Source organism: Pteropus alecto, unplaced genomic scaffold (genome assembly GCF_000325575.1).
Source record: "Pteropus alecto unplaced genomic scaffold, ASM32557v1 scaffold75, whole genome shotgun sequence".
NCBI classification, from domain to species: domain Eukaryota; kingdom Metazoa; phylum Chordata; class Mammalia; order Chiroptera; family Pteropodidae; genus Pteropus; species Pteropus alecto.
The window spans coordinates 31,844,567-31,859,840 of NW_006440638.1; the positions used below are offsets into that span (position 1 = coordinate 31,844,567).

Consider the following 15,274-nt stretch of genomic DNA (forward strand, 5'->3'; position numbering starts at 1 on the left):
ACGCTCTTCTGCATGTCAGCCAAAACCCCAGGCACATCCTTGCTGGAACAACTGGGACCAAAGGCCACACCTCAGCCTTTCCCTGTGGCCAGGACCGTGTTTTCTGTCCCGCTGAACATGAGAGGAGGACATCTGCACCCTCACATGCACCCTCCTCACCCGGGGAGGTCCGGATGGGCTGGGAACCTGTGTTTCCATAAGCTTCCAGGTAATACTGCTGCCCACAAACCACATTTTGAGGAGCAGAAGAGAGAGGAAAACCCAGGGAGCTGAAGAAGGGAGATAGAAACCGTGTCCACATGCCAGTTCTCTGCACACACACATCAGATGTGTAGGCTGGATTTTTGCTGCCATGTGGGACCACATCATGTACCTGACTTGGCACTAGCAGCCTCCGGTCCCCTGGGGGGCCTTCTTCCTGGGAGTCCCACTGCCCTGGCCTCATACCAGCATTTCCACCACTGCCTGGTAGAGCTGGCAGCTCCCCAGGAACCATCAGCCTAATCTGGCTGGCCTCAGGGTCTTTAGGAGCTCTCAACCCCTTCTCCATGAAATGTGATCTGCAGGGCCATCTCAAGTGCCTGCAAACCGCCTGACTACTGCTTACTGCTGAGTGTTTGTCCAGGAATTGCCGATTTGGTGGCCCATTATTTCTGCTCCTATGCACAGAGGGCCCCACAGGCCTCTTCAAATGGCAAGGCCCATGTGAACCATGGCATGGGCCGCATAGGGCAGCAGAGAGCCCATCAGAGCCTCTTTCCAAATCCCTCCTTTCCCACCTGTGCATGGGGCCCGGTCATGCCCTCCATGACCAGGGCTGTCTGCTCCCTGCCCTGTATTTCCTCCATTCTTCCACATGGAAACCAGGCCTGTGGGCCCTGCTGTTCTTCCCCAGAGCCTTAGGGAGACATACAAGGCCTGGATGGAGCTCCTGTGAGTCTTAACATGTTGGGTGGAGGGTGGGGCCTGTTTCCCACTCAGCCTCAGGTTCTGTCCTTGACCAGACCCCTCCAGATTCCCAGACTCTGAGACTGGATGAGACCATGGACTCCATGGGAGATGATGACCCATTCACAGCAAAGCTGAGCTTTGAGGTGAGGGTTCCTCTATGAGAGACGGGCTGCGGAGGCTCCTGTTGGGAGGACAGTCTTGGGTCCCTTCTGTACACACTTCTTGGTGTGAAGAGGAAATTGCTCCCTGTCATGACCACTGGGGGAGAGGAGTTTTCTGTCACCAGAGATGGCCAACAGGGGCTACTTCACCTGGCAGGGCTCTGTCGAGGTACCTGGCAAGGGAAGTCTCTGGGGGCCTCCCTGACCACTCCCAAACATTCTGGGATCATGACCCACATAAATGTGTCACCGTGGTTGAGTAAGGGCACCGGTGCCCCTTGCTTCCCACCTACCCACCTTGTAGCAAGGTGGCTCAGAGTTCGTGCCCGTGGTGGTGAGCCGGTCGGTGCTGCGCTCCATGAGCCGTCGGGACGTCCTCATCAAGCGCTGGCCCCCGCCCCTGCAGTGGCAGTACTTCCGCTCGCTCCTACCTGACGCCTCTATCACCATGTGCCCCTCCTGCTTCCAGGTACGGTGCCGACTGCCTGCAGCTCATGCGTGGTTCTCAGTTTCTTCTTTCTGATGCTTTCCCATTTCCCAAATGTCCCCTTGGGGAGGCCGGGCATCTGGGAGAAGCGCAAGTGATCCCTGAACAGCCAAGGCCAAGGCTGTTCAGGAAGAGGCCCAGCTGTCCTTAGGCCCTCCTTCCTCCCACTTGCAACCCATGTGCTACCTGGAGTGGACTTGCCCCTGACTCTCTGGGCTCTCTGCATCTGCCCTTAATCTGAGAAGGCTGGGCAAGTATGATTTGCCTTTGAACTTCATTTAGAAAACAAGGGGCCTCAGAGACCCTTCTTCCCTTCCCTCCCAGTCTTTGGACCAATGTGTTCTAGTCCTGACTCACTACCAAATCACCTCCCCTTGGAGAAGGGCAGCGGTCCATGCCAGGTTTGGGGTTGATGCACACCCAGAGCTGCCACCCAGGGTCATGGCTATCTTTCCTCAGATGTTCCACTCGGAGGACTACGAGCTGCTGGTGCTTCAGCATACCTGTTGCCCCTACTGCCGGAGGCGCATTGATGATCCCAGCCCATGACTGGCACCCTGGGAACCACCTTCTCCCTTCCGGCTGCCTCATAGTTGGCGGTAGAAGGAAGAAAGAGTTAAACTGTCAGAATGTATCTTCTGCCCAGATGAAGTTTGTATTTTAGGGAGGGGCCTCATGTAACCACAGAATTGCTATTTATGGCATTTCGTACCTTGTAAATAGCACCAGGAGATGGAGAAGGGAATGTACATATATTTTCTAAGAAAAAAAAAATCTGTTACTTTCAGAACAGCTCTGAGTTGTTGGCGGCAGCCTGCTGGAGTCCACAGATCTGTCAGACCATTAACATGTACACTTTGCGAACAGATTGCCTCAATAATTACAAATAAAAGGGCTACTTATTTTCATCAGTGTCTGTATTTTAGCAAATATTCATATTGTCTGCAACTTAATTTCCTTATGCAAAAATGCACCTGTTTCTAATTTGATCTGAGAGGAACATTACGTTTGTGTTCTCTTAAATTTAATCTAATCGAAATGGTAATATGGTAGTGAGTAGGGGAACAGAGTTTATTTATTTATATATTTTGGTGTAACGGGTCTTCCTCTTGACAAGAAACTAAGATACCTGTCTCCAAAGAAGATGACAAAGAGGGTCCCTCCCCGGAGGTCTTGGATCCCACCCTCTACTTCCTAGCTGGGGCCAGGCCCCTCCTCTACCACCTTCCTCCAGCCCCGCAGAGGCCCCAACCCATCCTGAGGCTTTCCCCTTCCCTCCAGTTCCTAAAGTGAACGTGTTCGCTTTGGGGTTCCACTAAAGGTCCCTTCCCCTGAGCATCACGGGTGTTCAGTTTGGAGCTCAAGGACACGGGTGGGTAGCAGATGGGAAGCTGGGGAGAAAGAGCATGGTTCATGTATTATCTCAGTTCTCAGACCAGCCTTGTGAGGAAGGGTTATGATTTCCTTTACACAGACACGGGAGGTGGAGGGATGGAGGTACTGGGGCTCAGGGTGCTCACCTGGCCCTGGGTGGGAAGCCCTGATCTGTCCATCCCTCAGGGCCCCTCCCTTCACCCTCTACCTGCAAGGGGGTGGGGTGGGGGGCGGAGCAAGCCAGTGCTTTATGTAAAGTCCTGACAGCAGGAGGAAGAGAACTGGGCTGTCAGAGAACATACAGAAAACCACCCTTGTGATTAGATATTGATACCTTACAGGGCACATGTGAAATGGACAGAGTGTGACAAAGGTCCCCATTGGAGGGATGAAGAGAGGAGCAGCTGCAGAGGCCAGCCAGTAGCAAGTGTCAGAGCTGGCCCCTGCCCTACCCCTCATCCCTGCCTCCCTCTGCATCTCTCTTTGGTGATGATAGAGGAAGATGAGGAAAGAGCCAGACAGTTGTGCCAACAAAACTCCTCCTCTGAGTGTCTAATTACTTATGATCATGCATGCTCGCTCTCGCTAAACATTTATTAATGTGTTAGGATTTCCATTAGCGCATTACTTGAACCAAAATCATTTGCATATGGCTGGGGAAAAAAGAGGGGAGAGGGAGAAAACAGCCCCAGCCACCCAACAGGCAAGCGTCAATCATAGTGACAGATCAGATGGTCCACAACTAGAGGCAGGGGGAGGGGGCCCAGCCTGAGAATTCAGCATGCATCCTCTCAGCTGAATAACACAAAAATGAGGGTGTGCTGTGCCAGCTTCTGCTGCTTGCAGAAGCTGAGCTCTGGAGGCCTGAGTCTGAGAAACAGTCATTGTAGCTCCCATTAAATCAAGTGCTTACTGAGTGCCAGACCCTGTGCTAAGCATTGTCCATGTGTCATCTCATTTAATCCTCAACAGCCTCCAAGGATGCCTATTATACAGATGATGAAACTGAGTCTCGGCGATGTTCTTTTTTTTTCGTTCAACAAATATTTATTGAGCCGAGATGGGATTCGCATCCAGGCTCAGCCTTTGCCCGTCAGCACTGTGATCTGCTGCTCTCCTGTTCTGACCTGGATGAGATCTGAATCATGTCCAGTCCTCTCTCCAAGGCTCAGTTTCCTGATGTGTAGAAAAGGGCCCCCTCCAGCTCTGACGCTAAGGTTCAGGCCTCAGCGTCCCAGGTTCAGGCTCCTTCGCCAAGGTTGCTGCCAACTGAAGATACCACGCGACCTTCCACTTGTGCCAGCCCTGCCCTTGAGGCAGGTGGGAGCCCCAGCCAAGAGGCCACTACTGGGCAGGGCTCCCACCCTGGGCCTTGCTCCAGTACTCCATGATATTCCTCCACCCAGACTCCAGAATATCTTCCTAAAATGAAAAGCTGATGATACCCCTCCCCTGCTTGTAACCGTTAGTGCCCCCCCACTGCCAGCCAGCTAGCACCTGACTCCTAGTACTCATTCCCCCTCCTCTGCCACTCCATCCCAGGGACCCAGTGCCTCCACACCAGCTGGTCCTTCCCTCTCCAGGCTTTGGTCCAGCTAGCCGCATTCCTAGGCTGAGAGGCCTCCTGCGCTCCCCCCTACCCCGGTCCACATCTTGCTTCTCTGGGCCCCCACAGCACTGGAGAGCAAATTCTCCTCTCATGGCTATTAGTTTTCCCTGTCTACTGCCTCCTGAGACCAGGAGCTCCTTGAGGTCAGGAACTGTGTAGGATTCATCTCAGTGTCCCCAGCACCCAGCCCAGGGCATGGTGCATAGCGGTGTTTGGTGAATGTTAGGGTAGGAGGGAGGAGGGAAGGGAGGAGGAGAGAATGGGGGATGGGAGGAGAAGAGGAAGGAAAGGGAGGAGAATCAGTGTGTCCCCTTTCCTTCTTCCCCCTTGACGTTCTCAGCTCAATCTAAGGCCTCACTCAGCCTGGTGACGCAGCCAGGTGGGGCTAAGCCAGTGAGGGGAGGCAAGGAGGAGGAGGAAGAGGCAGCTGCTGACCAAGCAGCACCTCCATGCAGAGGCTTAAGAGCTATTTATGCGCTGCCCGCTAAGCCCTAATCCTCAATGGCCAAGTCAGAGCCATGCACTTGGGTTCCCAGAGGGGCTGGGCTAGGGAAGTCCTGAGATGGCTACGTCTGTCTGCAGAGGCAGCCAACACAGTCCCACTCTACCTCCCGGCTCCCTACCGCTCACAGTTCCTCACAACTTGTTCCTCTTAGCCTGGCAAAGAGAGAGGCCAAGGGGGCAATATCTCAGAAAGTCACCCACACTTGAGCTTGGCCACTGGCATGCTCTGTGTCCCTCTCTGGACCACCCAACATGGAGAGAAAGAGCTCTGGCTGAGGGTTTACATGGCCTGGGTTCACTTCCAGCTCTGCTGAGAAACCTCAAGCCTCTGAGCCTGTTTCCTCAGTGTTCAGAGGAGAGTGAGACCTCCTCATTCTGGCTGTGAGCTCGGATGCAGCAAAGAACAGGCTGGGTCAGTCCTGCATTCTAGAGAGAGATGGGCAGTCGGGAGACAAATAAGACTGTTGCAGATAGTGATAAGTACTGATTAGAAAATGAACATTTAGGTGGTTAGGAGCCCTGGTTTGTTGAGTTAGGCATGTGGGGGTTCTCCAAAGACGAGAGTTATGAGCTGAGACCTGAATGAGATTCATAAGAGGGTCACACTTTTAGCAACACTCACTGATCACTGGCAGGCACCAGAATAGGAAACTGAGGCACAGGGAAGGAAGGAGGCTGCGCTGCATCTCAGCTGCGCTGCATCTCGGCTGTGTGGCTGCAGAGCCTCGGTCTGGGTGCAAGGGGAGATACGAAGGAGCCACACCCAATGAGGGAGGATGGTGAAACTGGAATGGTGAGGCCCGAAGGTCCGCGAGGCAGGCGCTGGTGGGGAAAGGCGCAGGCTCTCCGAGATTCCCTAGACCCAAGCTGAGGGGAGGAAGTGGGACTTTCCGGGCTCTCGTGGTGACGCAGAGCCACAAGCTCGGGCCCAGTGCCACCCCCTAGCCCTCAGGGCCACCACAGCTGCCCCAGGCCTGTGTGACTCAGTCCGGGGCCTTTTCCGCTACCCAGTACAACCTTTTTTATCCTTTATATCATGGTATGAAGAACTGGCAAATCTTTCCTGAGAGTCGTCTTTGGTGCTGGAGGGAGACGTGGCCAGGCAGGTTATAGCTCAGGCTGTCACTGATTTGTCACATGACCTGGGTAACTCACTGCCGACTCTGGGCTTCTGTCTCCCCACATGCAAAATGCAGCAGGAAAGGTCAGGATAAGTGACTTCTAATAACCTTCCAGCTCACTCTCTCCCTGAGCCTGTTGCTCTGAACAAAGAACATTTTTTGTTTTTTTTAAAAATCCTGACATGCTTTATGGAATACAGCACACCATCGCCTCGGCGATGGCATTTAATTATCCATCACCTCGCCCTGTGAGGGTGGCATTATTAAAGTCTCTTACAGAGGCGGGACCTGAGACCTAGAGAGAGGAAGTACTTCCTGAGGTAACCTGGATCCATTCACTCATGCCACAAATATTTATTGAGCACCTACTCTGTGCCAGGCCCTTGGAGATACATCAGTGAACAAAACAGACAAAAACCCCAACTCTTTCTAGTCCAGGGAAAATGATTTACACTGCTCCTGCTACGTGCCGGGCACTGTGCTGGGCTCTCGGGACCCTGTGGTGGGCAAGACAGACCCCAGCCCACCCTTGCAGGCTCACATTATAGCCTGGGAGATGGACCAAGAACACATGCACAGAACATGAATTAAAAGCTTCCAGGCTGTCATAAGCAAAAGGAGGTGACAAGCAAGGCACTGAGGTTAAGGGGCAAGGGCTCAGCCCAGCCAGGGCGGGTTGTGTAGTGTCCGTCTGTCTGGTTTTGACTTAGGGAATCCAATGTTCCTCCCTCTGTCTGGCTACCAGGGGCTGGGCTGTGTCAGAATCAAACCCTCCACCTTGACCTCATTAGCATTGGGCCTAATACTGGGCCAAGCGCCTTAAACTGCAAGAGGTCACACCCCACCCACCCCGCCAAGCCACCCTCTGTGGTCATTACACCGACACACATTTCATCAGCCCTCAATGTGCAGGCCCTGACACCACCTGAGAGAAGCGGGGGTCTAGAAACCTAGGTGGGCTGGAGGGAAGGGGGGCATTTTTCTGAGCAGACAGCCCCAGGTTGGAAGAAAGACTGGGTAACAGAGAGCTTAAGGGATGGAAGTCCTGGAGACAGGGATACTTCCCTGCTGGCCTTGGATGCCCGGCCTCAGGGTCTTTGCACTTGCTGTTCCCTCTGCCTGGATATCTCCTCCGCCGCCACCACCATCACTACCACCCCGCCCCAGATCTTGGAGGGTCTGGTGCTTCCGTCACTGAGTTCGCAGCTCAAACTTCACCTTCTCAGAGAGGCTGCTCTAGAGAACTGTGCTGGGAGTGGGTCTGAATTTTTCCTATTGTTTTTTGTTTCATTACTCATTTGTGGGCCCTCCCTACCCTCGCATATGATACCCTGTAACGAATAATGCTTCCTGAAGGCAGAAGCTTGGTCCTTCTTGTCCAACGTGTCCCCTAGAACCGAGTGACTTACGCTGATACATATTTGCGTCTGGGTGGCGGTCATCAAGTACTCCACACACGAGGCACTCCCAGCTACCCCACTTCATTCCCGGGAGGTGTCATCGCTCTCCTGTTACCATAAGGGGAGCCTGTCAGTGCTGGGCCTCCATTTGCCCCCCAAACCCGTCAGTGCCAAGCCTCCATTTGGCCCTCCTGGGATCCACCCTCATGGGGTTACTTTTCACATGGCATCCAAGGTCCACTGTCCCATCCCAGCCTCAGCAGACATCCTCAGACATGCCCTGTGTGCCACAGATGTCCACCCAGTCCTGTCTCCCCTTCACACTGGAGTCCCCAGGAGGCTGAGACCACACCTGCCTCATTCATCGCAGTGATCTCGTGTCCAGCACAGGGCTTGGCGCACAGTCTGCCTCCTGGATGCAAGGCCTCGCTTCAGAGCTTCTGTCCCCTCTCTGTTTCGGTCACCCCCATCCCTGGTCCCCCTCCTTCATGCTCACTCCCTCTAATCCATCTTTGGGGGCATTTGAGCCACCTTTCTGTCCCTGAGTTCTGCCCAAGCTACTGCCCACTGCCCTCCAGATAAAGCCAGGTTCCTCAGCTTGGTATGAAGACCCATCAGAGCTGTCCACAGCCCATGTGCAGCCACACCCCAGATGGGCCTCAGGCCTCTGCCTAGACTTTGTGTTCAGTCTATGCTGTCTTCTCCACTTGGCACCCTGGCTAAGTGTTTCCCCTCCCTCAAAGACCCAAATATCACCTCCCTGGACACCTACTCCAGGCAGGCAGCCTCCCTTCCCCAGGCCGGGATCTGTTCTTCCCACACCAGAGTCCTGCTCACCTTGTAAGCTCCTCTTTTCTCAATCTTTGTATCTCTGGGGGCTTGCACATACATATTTATGAATGAGTGAGCAAGTGAATTCCCATTCTTGCTATAAATGCAAAAAATATTTATTGAGCTCTCAAGCAATGCCAGGCTGTGTGTCTGGTACAGGGAGTGCCAAAGCTGGCAGGATGCATTCTCTGCCCTTGTGAAGCTCATAATCTGGCAAAATGGGCTAGTGTCAGTGTCCAGTAACTGGATAAGCCAGGAGGTGACTTAGGTGGAGAATGAATAGGTAAACGGCTGAGTGAAGTGATGAGAAACTAAGAGAATAACCACAACTTCTACCCTCAGGAAACTCACGGTCCAATCGAAAGGAAGGCAAAGTCAGCTTATACTACGCCAGAGGGAAATGGGCCTGGAGTCAGAGGTCCCAATGCCAGGCCAAGGCCACCAGGCTGAGATGGTCAGAGATTCCTGGGGAACAGAAGAGTGGGGGTGGGCATTCTGCCCTTTCCCAGGGTCCCCAGCACCTTCCCTCCCCAACCCCAGGCTTCCACCTGGAGTCACCTTGGCCTTTCTTGGGAAGCCAATTAGGCCCCCAGTTAGGCAGCATCAGGGATTAATATGATTAATAACGCCCCCAATCTCCCAGGTGCTGATTCAGCCAGGAGCTTAGGGAGGGGAGGTCACTTTATAAGGGCCTGGGGGGAGGGTCAGAGCCCAGAATTGTCCAGCAGGAGCCCTGTGTGGCCGAGCTCAGGCCCCAACAGCATTCTTCGGTCGGAGCCGGCCGCGGGGCAGCCCCAAGGACCACAACCATGAATGGCACAGAGGGTCCCAACTTCTACGTGCCCTTCTCCAACAAGACGGGTGTGGTGCGCAGCCCCTTCGAGTATCCGCAGTACTACCTGGCTGAGCCATGGCAGTTCTCCATGCTGGCTGCCTACATGTTTCTGCTGATCGTGCTCGGCTTTCCCATCAACTTCCTCACGCTCTACGTCACGGTCCAGCACAAGAAGCTGCGCACACCTCTCAACTACATCCTGCTCAACCTGGCTGTCGCTGACCTCTTCATGGTCTTCGGAGGCTTCACCACCACCCTCTACACCTCTCTACATGGATACTTTGTCTTCGGGCCCACGGGATGCAATCTGGAGGGCTTCTTTGCCACCCTGGGAGGTATGAGCTGGGATGCAAGTGGGCAGGGGGCATAGAGGCATCTGGACACAGTCCCAAGCTTAGGGTGGAGGCTGAGAGGCCTTCTCCCTTCTGCTGTCGTTGGCATCATCCAAAGCCCTCACTTAATCAACAAACACTTTGGTGAAAATGAGCTGGGCTCCATTCAAAGAGGGCAGGTATCAAGCACTGTTTTATCTCACTTGCAGTGATGCCATTGCCTTGCTTTACAGCAAAGAAACTGAGGATGAGAGAAGTCAAGGGCCTTGCTGGGTCATATCAGGGCAGGGGCAGAGATGAGTTTCAACCCCACATCTATGTGCAGTTTCCCTTGGAGCAGCTATGTTAGGTCAGACCCATGCTGGGCACTGGGGAGAGAGCTGCACAAGACAGATCCTTATCAGGGTTCCCAGTTCGGAGAAGGATGCAGATTCTCAGTCCTCCAGTCACTGGACTTTGCCTGTGCCGATACATGGGCTTAGTCCTGCCCCCCGGCCCCGCCTCCAGCATCTATCTGACTCCCTTCCCAGCCTGCCTCCACCCTCTCTGCCATGCATGAGTGCTTTTTGTGTTGAGCTCATCCTCTTCCTAGAAACCCCTTCTATAAGGAGGCACTAGACTTGTGTGGTGATCTGTAGCTTTGAAAGGTGCTTTCAAATATTTCTTTGACTGAAACGCCGATAGGAGTGCTGTAGAGACAATAGAGTCCATTTAGCAGAAGAGAAAACGGAGGCATGAAGAGGGGAAGACTCATTTAGGGATGCGGCAGGGCAGTAACCAGAGCCTAGGTCTCCTAGCCCAGATCCAGGAACTTTCTCCCCAGACACGCAGCCTCTCAGGCCAGTAGGAGTTGCAAGATGTTGTTATTACAAAGCCAGGGTGACAAGGAGAGCCTAGCACCAGCCACGAGGACTGCTCTGCTGCCTGTCTTCTCTCTCCTCATGTGTCCAGGTTGCTGCCTCAGCCCCCAGGAATCTTTGGTCATTACTGGATGTCGCTTTCCATGACCACAGATCATTTCGTCGCAGGCCGGAAGGCCAGGGTGAAACAGGGGTGTCACATAGAGGTGGACACTTCTCGGCAGGGTCAATCCCAGTTTATAACTATTGTTCTGGAATAATTACTAGTGTTCCCTTTCACTCTCAAAAATGTCCCAGTCTGGTTGATACATTCTATGGCCACCCTCCCTCCTGAGTGTCAGGGGTGATATGCAGCACAAATGTCTGAATTCCATCATTATGTGCTCTTTCTTCCTCTGAGCCAAACATCCATCTTCATGGCTCCTAGAAGAAGGTCCCACCCACATGCACAGGTCATTTTGTTTCCCTAGAGGGGAGAGGTCACTGCTGCAGAGGGAGGGAAGGGCGTCCTGCTCCGTGTTTCTGCTGTCTCTGCAATGCCTTTCTCCAGGGACTCTGCCTGTGGCCCCAGGAAGCACACATTCTTCTGTAAAAACTCCCTCCAGGGCTCCCAGTCCAATCAAGACCTCTAATCTGATTTCTGTGTCCCTCATGAGCCCAAAGCTCTAACTGAACTAAACTTCTTGGGAGTTGCTCCACTCCCCTCGTCCGTCATGTGGCCCCTCTGCCCGGCACCCTCTCCCCTCCTCTTCCCAGTGTCTGAGCCCGCTCCACCATGAAGCTTGGCTCCAGGCCTGCCCCAGGCTGCCTTCTCAGTTGCCCTCTCCCGCATAGGAGGAGCATGGCCTCCTTAGACAGACGTGGGGTCCAGGTTGGTGGCATGCTGACTGATAGCGGACTGCCTTGCAGGTGAAATTGCCCTGTGGTCCTTGGTGGTCCTGGCCATTGAGCGATACGTGGTGGTATGCAAGCCCATGAGCAACTTCCGCTTCGGAGAGAACCACGCCATCATGGGCCTCGCCCTCACTTGGGTCATGGCACTGGCCTGCGCCGCACCCCCGCTAGTTGGCTGGTCCAGGTAATGGCACTGAACAGAAGGGAACCGTCTCTGGGGTCTTCTTAGGGTCCCCTAGCCAGGACTCAAACCTAGGGCTGTCTGGTTCCAGGCACGGAGCTGGCGACTCCACTGGGGTTGGGGTTTAGGACAAGAGAAGAGAGGATCAGACCCTAATGTTGCTACGTGAGTTGGTCCCCATGTCAAGGAGAATCCAAGACACCCAATCCTTCACCTTGGCTGTGCCCCTAATCCTCAACTAAGCCAGGTTCAGATTCCAATCCTCTTTGGTCCAGTGCCCCGTGGGAAGCTCCCTCTGACCTTGGGCCTCAGCGCCTGGGGATGCTGAGCCTTCCTAGTGTAGGCAGCAGGTCTGGTGAAGAATCCTGTGCAGGTCAGTGGTGTACAGGGCCTGTCAGGTGAGAGACTCGTCAAGAGACTGGGAAGTATCAGGGTAACGTGGCTGCCAAACGAACAACAAAACAACACTGAATTCGCAAGGCGCATTCGAATCGTCTCTCAGTCCATTTGATCCTCACAGTCACACAGCCAAGTAGACACTTTATCACCTCATTTTACAGAGAGAGAAAGTGAGGCCCAGAGCGAGGCCAACAACGCGGCTGGTCACTCCGGTCAGCTGGGGCCTGTTCCCCACTCCTTCACATGTGGGTCTCCATTATGCCCCGTCCTGTCCCAATCTCCGCCGGCCCTCAGGTACATCCCAGAAGGCATGCAGTGCTCGTGTGGGATCGACTACTATACCCTCAAGCCAGAGGTCAACAACGAGTCCTTTGTCATCTACATGTTCGTGGTCCACTTCACCATCCCTATGATTGTCATATTCTTCTGCTACGGACAGCTGGTCTTCACCGTCAAGGAGGTAAGGTCCTGTGCTGGGCACTGGGGACATGCACACCGAGTGAGTCGAGCCCAGCCCCTTTCCCAGAGTTGCCACAGTCTGGACACCAGACCTTGTGTCTCTGCAGGCGGCTGCCCAGCAGCAGGAGTCAGCTACCACCCAGAAGGCCGAGAAGGAGGTCACCCGTATGGTCATCATCATGGTCATTGCTTTCCTGATCTGTTGGCTGCCCTATGCCGGTGTGGCATTCTACATCTTCACCCACCAGGGCTCCAACTTCGGCCCCATCTTCATGACCCTTCCGGCATTCTTTGCCAAGTCGTCCTCCATCTACAATCCCGTCATCTATATCATGATGAACAAGCAGGTGCCAGGTGGTAGGAGAGGGAGGGTCCGGGTCTCCCAAGCTGCAGGCACTGCCCACAGAGGACAAGCCACATCCTTGACTAGGCAGACCTCAGTCTTCCCATCTGCAAAATTGGACAGGGGAGTTGGTCTCCCCTAGGCATCAGAGTCATCGGGGAGAAATGCAGATTTCTGGGGCTGAATCAACATCTCAGGGTGGGCCCAGGATCCTGCACTTCTAAAAACAGTTCCAGGTGACTCTGAGGCTAGCTCAATCATGAGAAGTGCCAATCCCCATGGTTTTGGAGGCCTGCTTTAAAAGTCAAGTGGTCAAAGTCCCAAGCCTGGGAATGGGATGGTGCCAGTCTCCATTAAGGAGATCAAAAGGAGCTAGAAAGTCTTGTGATGAGGGATAAAGGGATAAAGCCATCCTTTAACACAGATTAGTGGTTTCTCTGCAGAAACCATGACCCAGTGGGAAAAAAGTGGTCTCTGGAGTCAGGCATATTGGATTCAAATCCCAACTCTGCTATTTTCTAACTATGTAACCTTAGGCAAGTCACCTCCCTTCTCTGTGCTTCAGTTTCTTCTTTCATAGAAATGGTAAAATCCCAAACTCTTGGGTTAAATGAGATAACTTACATAGCCCTTGGTACACAGAGGCATTATGGAATGTCGTTAGCGACAAAGCCCCCTTGGGTTTGGTCCCTGGCATCTCTGGAGTGAGGTCGCATATATTCCCTCCAGAGAGCCAGATTTGGGATAGGAGTGGAGGCTGTGAGGGCCTGAGCGGGAAGGGGTTGGAGGCAAGTCTCACCAACCACATCAGTTTGCCAAACACACCTTGGGTGGACCCTGACCCGGACTCATTCTTCTTGCCTTCCAGTTCCGGAACTGCATGCTCACCACCCTCTGCTGTGGCAAGAACCCACTGGGTGAGGATGAGGCCTCCACCACTGCCTCCAAGACGGAGACCAGCCAGGTGGCACCGGCCTAAGCCCTGCCAAGGACACTGTGGCCGACTGTAGGAGTCTTCCATCCCCCACCCCCACCCCCACCCCCAGGGACAGCCACCCCACTGGGAGCTGTGCCTGTCGGAACCAGGTCTCATAGGCTCCATGAGTTTAAAAAGAAAAATTAATGAGAAAAATGAGGCTCCCCACTCGATGGGATAGCCCGATCCGGAGTCCCGAGTTCCCAGAGACCGGTGGGGTCTGTACCCGTCCACTCCCCAACTCATCTCTCAGGAACACAAGAACTCTTGCTGTCTGGAAAAATGTCCCAGCTTAGGGATAAGTGTCTAGTACAGAGTGGGGCACACAGTAGGTGCTTAATAAATGCTAGATGGAGGAAGGAAGGAAGGAATGAATGGGGGAATGAATGAAGGGATGAATGGGCAGGAAGAGCATATCTATCCCCTCAAAACCACCTTAGCAATAGCAGCTCTTCGGCTGATGACCTTGAGCAATTATTTCCCTCCCTGGGCCTCACTTTCTTTCCCTTTAGAATGAGACTCCTGAACCCCTGGCCCACCATACATGGCTGCTGTGAAGATCAAATGAGGTATGCGTGTGTGCATGCATGTGTGTGTGTGTGTGCATGTTAAAGCACTTTGTAAATGGTAAGGAGCTGTACAGATTGTAGTTAATGTTATGAATAATATCAATTAATGTAATTAATTACTATGAACATCTCCTCTTGATAGTGATCATTTTGAGATTGAACAACGGCCCAGGTATTCAGCCTCAGCAGGTTTTTTTAAATTAGCCAGGCGTCAAGGCCAGACCAGGCCTGATGGTTGAGCCACAGGCAGGGACAGTCGAGGGAATGCAGAATGCGGTCATCACACCTGAGAAAACAGCATCGGGGAACTGGAGTCTGGGGCCAAGGCCTGAGGTCTTCCCTCTGGCCTGGAGCCCCGGGCCCAGTGCCTCCCCTTCCCAATGGGGCCTGTGAAGAGACAGGCCTTTCGTTCAGCTTCTGGAAACCTCATGCTTTCCTGCCCAGCACTTGGGCCACAGCATCTCTGGGCCAGTATGGAACTTCTAGGAGCTGTGCTTACCTGCCCATATTTAATAAAGAGCTGAATCTTTAATGTCACCCTTGTCTTGAAAAGCTTAGAAACAAAGAATGGGAAAGTCGGCTGGGCTCCTTCCCTGGGGATGTTCACAGGTCCCGGATTCCAGCTTCCTTGCTGGGTGAGCCCATCTTCAGTGGCTCCAGTCCATTCTCCATTCTGGAGAGTCTTTGCTGCAAAGCTGGCTGGAACTCTGGGGTGTTGGACTTGAGCTGCTTCAGTAACTGCCCCCTCCTTCTTCACATAACAAAGCCAGAAGCTCTGGCTCTCTCTATCTCTGCCTGGAGACTAAGGCAATTTGGGGCATTAAAAGCTCAGCTCCCATACTTGGTGTTAATGGTGGTGGTTTTTGCCATTCTCAAGCTCTTTATCTGCAGGATGGATTGAAACTGGGCAACATCCACCTGGTCCCTGATCCTGGGATGCCTGGATGGGGCATCAGCACAGCCTCCTGGGGGTGCAGGGTGGAGAGAG

The 15,274-nt window shown here is 53.6% G+C and overlaps 2 protein-coding genes across 3 annotated transcripts in view; both read left to right on the top strand.

The window, feature by feature from the left end:
* The window catches only part of IFT122 (intraflagellar transport 122), a 66,865-nt gene extending 64,355 nt beyond the window's left edge, over positions 1 to 2,510 (top strand). For both annotated transcript variants that reach the window (XM_006917644.3, XM_006917645.3), the window contains 3 exons: positions 1,015 to 1,094; positions 1,417 to 1,581; positions 2,059 to 2,510. In XM_006917644.3, the coding sequence (XP_006917706.2) occupies positions 1,015 to 1,094; positions 1,417 to 1,581; positions 2,059 to 2,148 (335 nt within the window). In that variant the 3' untranslated portion in view covers positions 2,149 to 2,510. The remainder of the gene's footprint in view (positions 1 to 1,014; positions 1,095 to 1,416; positions 1,582 to 2,058) is intronic.
* Positions 2,511 to 9,157: 6,647 nt separating this feature from the next.
* On the top strand, positions 9,158 to 13,903 carry RHO (rhodopsin). Its single transcript, XM_006917646.1, has 5 exons — positions 9,158 to 9,608; positions 11,375 to 11,543; positions 12,234 to 12,399; positions 12,506 to 12,745; positions 13,610 to 13,903. Exons 1-5 carry the CDS (start codon positions 9,248 to 9,250, stop codon positions 13,718 to 13,720), a joined length of 1,047 nt encoding a protein of 348 aa, XP_006917708.1. The 5' UTR covers positions 9,158 to 9,247; the 3' UTR covers positions 13,721 to 13,903.
* The last annotated feature ends 1,371 nt before the right edge of the window (positions 13,904 to 15,274 follow it).